This window comes from Cyprinodon tularosa, unplaced genomic scaffold, assembly GCF_016077235.1.
Source record: "Cyprinodon tularosa strain WSP-4 unplaced genomic scaffold, ASM1607723v1 ctg631, whole genome shotgun sequence".
Lineage (NCBI taxonomy): Eukaryota > Metazoa > Chordata > Actinopteri > Cyprinodontiformes > Cyprinodontidae > Cyprinodon > Cyprinodon tularosa.
In genome coordinates, this window is record NW_024039376.1 from 317,193 (window position 1) to 328,034 (window position 10,842).

General features: G+C 38.8%; 1 protein-coding gene across 1 annotated transcript in view; it reads left to right on the plus strand.

Annotated features, from left to right (window-relative positions):
- Positions 1 to 9,570, plus strand: part of LOC119798635 (Fc receptor-like protein 5) — a 73,958-nt gene extending 64,388 nt beyond the window's left edge. Inside the window, exons 3-6 of the mRNA XM_038308189.1 lie at positions 3,146 to 3,391; positions 3,466 to 3,660; positions 6,484 to 6,611; positions 9,360 to 9,570. Coding sequence (XP_038164117.1) covers positions 3,146 to 3,391; positions 3,466 to 3,660; positions 6,484 to 6,581 — 539 coding nt within the window. The 3' untranslated portion in view covers positions 6,582 to 6,611; positions 9,360 to 9,570. The remainder of the gene's footprint in view (positions 1 to 3,145; positions 3,392 to 3,465; positions 3,661 to 6,483; positions 6,612 to 9,359) is intronic.
- The last annotated feature ends 1,272 nt before the right edge of the window (positions 9,571 to 10,842 follow it).

Genomic DNA, 10,842 nt, shown 5'->3' on the forward strand with positions numbered 1-10,842 from the left:
GTAGTCCACCATCTGACCTCTGACCTCCAGCTGCTGCCTTCTGACTGCTGCATCCAACAGACTCTGTTCATTTAATTTATTTATGATTTCATGTCCTTTCTGATCTCAATAAGCAGCAGTACATTTCTCTGTGTTTATAAAATAGTTTATGTCTTTGTCACAGTTTAGTCTTTTCATTTTCCTCTAAAGTATTTTGGCGGTCATAGCTGAGAACTGTGGTTTCATGTTCTCTGTGGGTTTTAGAGAGAATATAGAAAATAACTGATGCACTAATGAACCACAGATAACAACAAGCTGCAGTGGAAACTTCCAGAGAAGAACCACAGTGGCTGTGGGCAGCTGAGAGGGTCTGACTTCACTAACGCTTTGATAAGATCTGATCACTTGTTTCAGGAAATGTTTTATCTAAATATGTCACCTACTAATATCTCCCCTTTATTACTTACTTTGAATGTTTTTATAAGAATCTCAGCCTGTTAACTTCTAGGAAAAATCAATTTTTATGTCTTTAATGTAAAGTTTGGTCCTCAAACATAAAATCCATCCGTTAGTTAATAGTAATGTTTTTTTTTACCTGAAATGTTTGACCTAGAGATGAATGAATGATCCTTTTTAATAAAATCTTATATTTGAGATCTAATTTGTTGTAAATGTTTTTATTTTAATGTAAATCCCTATATTGTCCCACAATGGGGAAATTCACTCCCTGCATTTAACCCATCCCCTAGGGTGCAGTGGGCTGCCACTGTGCGGCACCCAAGGAGCATGGTTAAGGGTCTTGCTCAAGGACCCAGAGTGGCAGTCTGTGGGAATGAGACTGCCACTCTGGGTCCCTAAGTAATGACTTGTGAAATAATTTTTCATTCCAGCAGCTGCTCTGACTGTGAGTCCCAGCAGATCTCAGTTCTTTGAGGAAGACTCTGTGTCTCTGAGCTGTGAGGAGAACAACAGCTCTGCTTGATGGACTGTATGGAGCAGATGGATCTTAGAAAACTAGAATCAGACTTTAAACTTTCTCTGAGTCCCACTTTCTCCACTACCTGCTGGTAAAACTCTAGAACCATCAGTTTCTTTGAGTTTCTCATCTTCATCCACCATTAAAGGTCAACTGGTTAAAGGCAAAGTTTTTCTCTCTAGATGTTGCTTTACTGCTTAGTGTTTCTATTTTTGTAAATACTTCTATTTAAGTGTATTTAGGTGAAGAGAGACTTGGAGTTGATGACCACCTGGTGGTGAGTTGGATAAACTGGGAGAGTAACGAGGGTCTGTACTACTAAAGTAGAAAAGTTTTAGATAGATTGTCTTTTGGTCGTTCCTATAGCTCATAGGATCCTGTGATGATGCATCATTGGCCTCTTTCAGGTATCTCTGCACCTCCTGGATGCATCAGCTGTGATACTATTGGTCTGCCTGCCCACTTTGATGACAACATGTGGTCTAAGATTATCTAAAAAACACACAAATGAGCAATTAGACCCATTATTTCCAAACAACAACAAACCAGTAATGCTGAATAACATTCCTGAAATGGGTTCAGACAGCTTTGTGAAGACGACCCCAGCTGGAGCTCATCCATTCAGCTGATGCTGTTTTCTATTCATCCCCCTGATGTTTTATTCACCTCACATGTTTATTAAGGCAGACAATAAACATCACGAGGAAATAAGAAACTAAGTTAGTTAAATCTATACATCTATACATGTTCAATGTAAATAGAGCTTCTGAGAGAGATTGCAGGTAATCAACCTGAAATGAAATGCAGTTTGAAGAAACTTCTCCCTCTGGTGGACATACAGGTTATAACAGGCTGGGTTTATTGATAAATTATTTGTTCATAGAGTTCAATCTATTTTATAACTTTTCCACATATATTCTAGTTTCATAGCTCTATAATGGCTCAGCTGGACCATAAAGCTCTGAACAAAACTATTTAATGAAAAACAGATGTGTTTGACAACAAAATGACGATGAGGGAGCTGTTCAGCTTTTTATTCTTTATTAATAAAAAATAATTTAATCACTCTGTGTGTATAACTAGTGTTACCCTAGTTTTATTTGTTTTATTCATTATTTTGTGTATTATTTAGTTAGATAGGTCCAGGCATCAGGGAAAATGTTTCATACATAGAGGAAGAGGGCGGTCTTTATCTGGGGAGGAGAGACGAGACAGAAGTCAGAAGGTTCAGTTATTTCACTGAGAGGATGAGGAGGAAAACATCTCAACCATATTTACTTTGTAAGTTCTTTAACTTTTTGGCTTTTATTGATTCTCAAAATTAAAATAAGAGAGAAAAAATAAGTTAGACTAAAATTTCAACACATGAAGAGATTTTCCTATTGAAAAGAACTACAAATATTTTATTTCAGTAAAGCATGTCTAGATTCATCAAATGTGTGTAATAGAATATCTGATCCACACATGTTTCTAATTAAGAAATGTAGCTTTATAATAGCAGACAGATGTAGAAATAAACTAAAAATAAATATATTTGGGTATTTATCTGATCACATCAGTCACATTCTATAATTTAACATTAAATAGCAGGAAGTTGAAACATTGCTGTTTCCTCAGTCTAACCTCAGTGTTTTTATTTCTGTAGTTTTCAGCTTCATGCTGTGTTTTATAACCAACCAAGGTCAGTGATGATTACTGCTGAAGTCTTTTTATTATCTGCAAAATATTTTATTTGTATGATAGTCTGGATAACATTTTTATTTAAAAATGTAGTGACCATTAATTCATAAGTTTGTGAAGAATCTGCAAAAAATAATGACTTCTGAACACTTTTCTAGTCCTCTCAGCTGCTCTGACTGTGAGTCCCAGCAGATCTCAGTTCTTTAAAGGAGATTCTGTGTCTCTGAGCTGTGAGGAGAACAACAGCTCTGCTGGATGGATTGTATGGAGGAACACAACCAGAGGAACCAGGACTCAGTGTTGAGATGGATGGGGGAAACCAGCTGGTTCTACCTGTAACATCAGTTATGTTTTAGAAAGAGACAGTGGAGTTTACTGGTGTTCGTCCAGAGAGGGAGCAGCCAGCAGCAGCATCCAGCTCACTGTCTCTGGTAAGATCAGACTGTGGAGTTAGTGTTGATGAAGCTGTGTGGAAATGGATGAAATGCTGTAGTTTGTCTCTGTGTTGAGGTGGATCAGTGATCCTGCAGAGTCCTGTCCTCCCTGTGATGGAGGGAGATGACGTCACTCTGAGCTGTCTAACAAAGACCACTCCCTCCAACCTCCCAGCTGCTTTCTATAAAGATGGCTCCTTCATCAGGACTGAGCCCAAAGGTCACATGACCCTCCACCATGTGACCAGCTCTGATGAAGGCCTCTACAGGTGTAACATCAGGGGTCATGGAGAGTCTCCATCCAGCTGGATCTCTGTTGAAGGTCAGCAGCTTCTCTCTCTGCTTCAACCTTCATTATGAGACAAAAACTAAATAATTACTTCCTGTTTATTTCAGAGGAACCCACCACTCCTCCACCTCCTGTCTCCACTCCTCCACCTCCTGTCTCCACTCCTCCTCCTACATCAATCTGTCCTACTGATTCCCAGTCTCTTCTCCATACCCTCCTGTGCTTCACATCCTTTAATGTTGCTGTTTCTCTACTCTTACTGGTTCTACTGGTTCTACAGCTTATTCAGAGGAAACATGAAGGTGAGACACAAACTGCAGGATTTTATTCTGAAATGGGAGTAAAATAAACCCAGTAGAGATATCAGATAAGCTTTCTAAACAATGCAGCTGTGAAGGTTCTTTGTGTAGCACTGCTGCTTTGTATCTGGGTTCGATTCCCGGCCCGGGGTCTTTCTGCATGGAGTTTTGATGTTCTCCTGGTGCATGCTTGGGTTCTCTCCAGGTACTTCAGCTTCCTCCCACAGTCTGAAAACATGACTGTCAGGTTAATTGGTTTCTCTAAATTCTCTTTAGGTGTGAGTGTGCATGAATGGTTGTTTGTCCTGTTTGTCTCTGTGTTTCTCTGTGATGGACTGATTTTGCCCATAAACAGCTGGAGGCACCAGCATTCCTCGCGACCCCACTTGGGATAAGTGTGACAGAAAATAGATGGACGATTAAATGCAGCAAATCTAAACGATGTTTTTGTTAGGTAAAACCACAGTTTTTTTTTCTTTAAAGCCGTCATAGATTTAGTCTTAGGCCATTTCTCAATTCACAAGAAGGCGAGTACGGACTGGTGTCCTCACCAGGTAAGAACACAGGAAAGTCTGGACCTGGGGAGAACAGGAGCACACAGCATGAATATGGGTCACTTGGAGCAGATGGATACTCGTTACGTCACCACTTGTCTGGAGCTAAATTTCACCTACTGTTATTAATTGTCTGTAGGTAATAATAAATTATTACTTTTTAATTTAGTGGGGGAATAATGATTAACACAGTCAGATAAACACGAATTAAATGAACATTTTGTCAAAAAAAACAAAAAAACCTCTATCAGAACAGCAGGACTTCACAAATGGCTCTGCAGAGAGAGGGCTACTATAGACGGGCTAACGTTAGCCCTGGCTGCCGTTAGCCGCGGAGGTCCGCTGGTTGCCACGGTCCTCTTAACATCGAAACGTTTTTTTTTTTTCGTTTTTTTTTTTTTACACAGTAATTCAATAAATTGGCCATATACAAATGCATTAAAGTGTAACGTTCTCACCCCTAATGATCTTAAAACCTACTTTAATAGAACCTTAATACTCTGAGCTACGTGCGTGCTCCCCTGGAAGCTGCTCCTGCCGCGATGCATGCTGGGATATCTTTAAATCTCAAGAACAGCAAATCTGCTCTGATGCATGCTGGGTAAAATGGGAGGTGGCGAGAACAACATCCGGGGACTTGGTCTTCTTTTTCTTGTGAATTGGAACAGTACTAGGCATGAGGCTGATGAAGTGTCATAAGAACATGAGCACATGAGATCTACAAGCACACATATTGAAAAACGGCTCTAATAAATTTAATATGTTTACTAAAATGATGAAATATTTAAATTGATTGAAAACAGAACTATGATAGAGAAATACCCAAAGGTCTAAGTACCCTTTCATCAGGCTCTTTATCCAAAAATAAACAGTATGCAATTGAATATTTTCTTTATAAATAATTTAGGGATTCCTTTTTGTAGAAGTTAAAAAATGTTTTGCATTACCTCTGATGAATTGCAAGAAAGAAAATCTTGATAGTTAGACAAAATTATTCTTCAAGCTTGGCAGAGGATGATCAGTCACATACAGGTCCTTCTCAAAACATTAACGTATTGTGATAAAGTTCATTATTTTACATAATGTAATGACAATCACGTTAAGTGTTACAGCCAATCACCGAAACTTGGTACCGAAAGACGAGGCATGTTTCGATACCCTGTAGAACCGAAGCATTTCGGTCGGTACCATAAAAGAACCGAAGTTCGGTACCCAGCCCTACTGCTGTATCAAGGTACCTCAGTGGGAAGGAAAAAGTGTGGCAGAAAACGCTGCACAACCAGAAGAGGTGAATGGACTGCAAAAGGATTCCCGACCAAGTATTGAGTGCATAACTGTATATAAATTTTGAAGGTTCACTTTTTTATATTAAGAACACTTTCCTTTTATTGGTCGGATGAAATATGCTAATTTTGTGAGATAGGAATTTTGGGTTTTCATGAGCTGTTTGCCAAAATCATCCGTATTAAGACAATAAAAGACCTGAAATATTTCAGATAGTGTGCAATGAATCTAAAATATATGAATGTTCGGGTTTTATCATTACATTATGGAAAATAATTAACCTTTATCACAATATGCTAATGTTTTGAGAAGGACCTGTATTGTTTATTAAGTAGCGAGAGCAGGAAGAGCCATACTGCTGAGTTAAACATACTGTTTACCAAAATGTTTCAATGGTTGCGTATATCAAAGAGTGTCCCTCAGCTTCATTTAAACAGTGTTTTTCTTCCAGATAGGGGCCAAGTTGGCTGGTTTAGCTAATCAGACATCTTTCTTTGTATGTGCTCAAAACAGATGTATTTTATTTCTTCCTGTCTGATTGATAACAGCACTGTGAAATAACTGCATAGGTCTGATGGAAATAGAGCAGTGGTCTACCTTGATCAGATGTACCTGCTAAGAGTCCCTCTCTTTGATGTTGTTTGATTGGATCTCAGCTCACTGTTGTTGATTCTAGGATTGTCCTCCTTAGTTAAAATCAGAACTAATCTTATCTCATCACACAATACATTTATGTGTCCCAATTTTCATCTCAGTGTGGTTTGATGAAGGTCAGACTGAATATTACAAACGGTCTGACCTACTTGGCAGAGTGGGTTTGGTATCAGTGGGCAAACGGTGTTGCACTAAAACCCCAAACAGCTAAAATGCCCCAGATAACTTAGTCTCATTGATTTAAAATATTCTGACCACTTCTTTTTAGTAGATGTAAACTTCTGCACATTTCCAGTCTGGTGGCAGCTGTGGTTATCTGTGTTTTATTCCTTAGAAACTTCGGTTTACGCCAGAATGAGGAAGGAAGACGTCCATCAGGAACAAGTGATTTTCAGAGCGCAGATGGCTGAAGACAGAGCTGAGACTCAGTGACTCAGAGACATCGCTCTGCCCCCCCTGCTGGTAAAACCTTTTACAACAGCCTTTCACTAACAGAACTACTTAGATCAGGTGTGTCCAAAGTCAGTCCTGGAGGGCCGCTGTCCTGCAGGTTTTAGAGGATTCTCTGCTTCAACACAGATGATTCTGATTATTGCAGTTCAACAAAAGCCTGTTGATCATTTATCAGTGGAAACCAGCTGTGCTGAAGCAGAGAAACCTCTAAAACCTGCAGGACAGCGGCCCTCGAGGGCCGACTTTGGACATGCCTGAATTAGATGGAACCCAAACAGCCATTTTGATAAAACCACAAGTTTCAGATCCTCTTGCTGCTCAGTAATGACCCATTTTCACTGAGCTTCTGAGTTCACAGTATTAGTATAAAAATGGATCTGCATTTTAAACTGCTTATGCATTCCTATTGTATTAATGGATTAAACACAGGCCCACAGCACCATGAATCCTCCACTGTTCTTTACACTGAGCATTTAATATTTATCCTGGAGTTTCTGCAGCTGAAACTTTACATTTTAAGCCTGTCAAAATAAGTCAAAGTACAGTCAGATCGGTCCATGTTTCCATGTAACATTTATAATAGACTCAAAATCAAAGAGTAAAGTATTCACACCCTGAGGCCTGAAATACTCCTGTGCTATTAGATTATTCTAAAATGTAATCTTAAATAAATATAAAATGACCCAGTTTATTATAAGAAATCTGTCTGGACATAAATGCTGAATCAAGCAGCATTCATGCTACCGTCTGTAAAACGTTTTCTAGAGGAGGAAACGTTTTACAGATGGAAGCTCTGGACAGTTGCAGACGGGGCGGTTTCATTTTTGTTTCCTTTTATGGGAATGAATCTTAAGACCAGAGAAGTAAAGTAAAAAAACACAAATACTTTGTTACTTTACTTAAGCAGAATTTGGGGCATTATATACTTTACTGGAGTAATTATTTTTTAGAAAACCTTTTTCTTCTTTTTTGCAATTATCTCTCCTTTCTTCTCCTTACATTTAAAAAATAGACTTGTTAGTTTTAAATATAAAGATTTATTTGTCTTAACAGGAAGTGTGGTCAAGCATTTTAATGCCTTAACTGTGTCATAGGAAGGAGGCCGTGTGGCTTCCTGTACCAACGGTTCCAATAAACCACATGGAGGGGTACTCACCTTTTAGGTTAACAGTCAGTATTGGGTTTAACATCTGGCTGCACGCAGCTGAGACATCAGAATAAATTATAAGTATTAGTTTTATTAGTACAGAGTTATAAATAAACTTGGATATTTTTTAAATCCAGACAGAAACGGAGCCCATCCCGCTGCCTTCACCCCACAGACATGTTTACGATGCCTACTCTGTGTCTGTGGCCAAAGGAGAGCCATCTCTAGAGCTTCTGTGTCCCCCTGCGGTTCTGGTGGATCTCATTCAGTTTGGACAATCTGTAAAGTCCCTCAGTTCAAACAGTTCAGTCCTTTTTTATTAAATCACTGCTTAGAAAGGTATAAAAGCATGGCGGCGGACATAAAGACACTCATGCCGCCATCTTTAACAGAAATTGCTGTTCTTCTTGCTCATTCTGGGAGTTTCTCTGTGGTCGTCCAGCTTCCTGGTTTTGATGAGACCCTGCAGCTGTAGGCTGGAGCTGCAGAAGCAGACCTGCTGGTCTGATGCTGTTAAAACATGCTGCTTGTTAATGAGGTTAGACCACTGATCTCATGCAACCACTTCTGGCCTTTATTTAATCAGATTTAGTTACTTTAACACAATTGTTTGATTTCCTATCCCGCTAACATGAAATTATTGTGTTAAAGTAACTAAATATGATTAAGTAACTGCCAAAAACAGTTGCATTATTTTTTTCAGTGAGGGTGGGGTGAAGCCACCAGACACCATATTGGTACTCCCTAGTCAGACCGGTCGCAATGTAAACAATCTGTGCGCTACAGCATCAAACAACTATGATTTTCTCATTTTCAGGGGGACTTAAGACTTTTAAAATAAAGATAAATTCATCACTTTAAAAAAACATTGGCTGTTTCACAGCATCAGTAGATTAACTTTAACTTAGAATAAAATAAATAGGCCCATCACATTTCATAGTCATTATAAAGTCTATAAATCATGAAATAGAACATATTATACAAATCAATCAGAACAGAATTAATGTGTTAATGTATCATAATAATACTGCACTTAAATATCAAGAATATTACACACACACACACACACACACACACACACTGTGCGTGTACGTGTGTGATAGATATTAGTGTTACACGTGTATTAGAATTGTACTCTTCGTGAGAGTGGGGAGTACTAAAATGGCGGCAGGGGAGTTCAGTTTTTTCGGCCATTAACAATCCAGTGAATAAATACAGGTCAGTGGTGTAGACAAGCACCACTTTGGTTGGCTCTGATTGGTCGAAAGCAGCCTGATGTTTAGATTCAGGTCAAACCGACTCTGAGGTGTCAGAGTTCCCCTCCATGAGCTCTGATGGCGGTTATTTAGGTTCTCAAGGCGGGTCGGTTTGTTTTCTTCCCTCTGCAGCAGAGATCATGTTTGTGCTTCACTAACCGACATTAAACACATTAAGTTTGTTTAAAGCAGTTAAAAAAGAGCAGCTGCTGACATCCAATCAGCATGAAGTAACTCTGACTGTCCTGTTCCTTTAAATAATGACATCAGAGCTATCAGCGCTCTGAGCTCCTGCAGACTAAGAACAGTCTTCCAGCTGCAGCAGCTGCTCTAATCGACTCTTTTCTTTTGCAGAAATGTCAACATCTGTAGTTTACTCAGCAGTGAGGACAGGAGACGTCCATCAGGGACAAATCACCTGCAGAGCAACCAGGAACAGAGACACAGCTGCTCCATGACACCTTGAAGATCAATTTCCTTTTTTAATTGAAGCAGATCTAATCTGATGTACATATAACTTCAGATAGTGACTGTGGTTGAAAATAAAATCCTGTTTTTGTCCTCACTGATGTCTGACTGCATCATGTCTTTCATCCTGGAGCATCTCAGCTCCAGCTGGGTTTTCCTGCAGCTCCCGGCTGAGCTGACCTTCTGGAAACATCTGTAGATGTTTGGAACCAGTTCATCATCTGCAGCTCTGCTCCACTAAGACTTAGAACCAGACCAACCTCTGAGGAGATGAACAAGAGGAGAGCTTCTGAGAACAACTCCAGAGTCCTGTTCTCTCTGAGGAACATCAGAGCTGCTCTGCTCCAGATGAACTGATGCTCCTCCCTGCTGAGAACAGATAAAGATCATTTAGACTTTACATGTCAGGAACATTTCAGGTCAGAACATGATGACTGTTAGAAACAGCTGGAGGGTTTAGAAAAAGCTGCTGAGGAGTTTCTGCTTAATTATTCACATCCAGGAGCAACAGGCAAACATCATTGGTGCAGGTCTGACTCCATGCTGCCCCCTACTGGCAGCAACCTGATTCTAAATAGAAGAAATAAATGGAGAAAGACGCCAAAACAGAAAGAAATGAGGATATAGAATCAACAAACATGTAGAAAATCCACTAGATAACAACCATCATCAAATATCCTTTTTCTGCTTTAAGAACCAGAATAATTCTGCCCTGCATTTATAAAATATCTGGACTACTCTCAGAGCTACAGTCTGAATCTGGAAGGTTAAAGCCTGCCTTTATAAAACAACATCTGTTTCTAAATGTCCTCTTTATACTGAGAATCATAATCTGTTATTATTTATGTTTCATAGACATATTTAGTTAGATGTCAGATTTTATATTAATTCATCTCTTCCGTCACTGATTTATCTGCTGTTTTTTAAAGTATTTTATTTTATTCATCATTTTCCAGAATGCTTTTTTACTGGAGTAAAGTTAAAACTATTTGGTAAAAAGGCAACTTGAGTTCTGAATAATTGCTGTATAGTAAAATCTGATTTAATGTTTTGCAATGATGCAGACTGACAGACTTTATGTGCAAGTTTGGTATTTTTAAGACTCAAATGCATAAAGAAAACAAATAAATGTCATAACTATAAAAGAACAAATCCATGGAGAAGAAATATTTTTTTCCAAATCATTTCTTTCCCGCACAAAACTTAGAGAACCAATCATTACAGAGAGAACTCTCTTTATTTTGGGACAAGATAAATAACTTCCACTGATAATATCTACAGTTTGGTATCAAGTAACAAAGTTCTTTAGCTTGTAGAAATGTTGCCTATCTATACTTTACTGGAGTCTTTTTTTTTCTTTTTCTTTTAG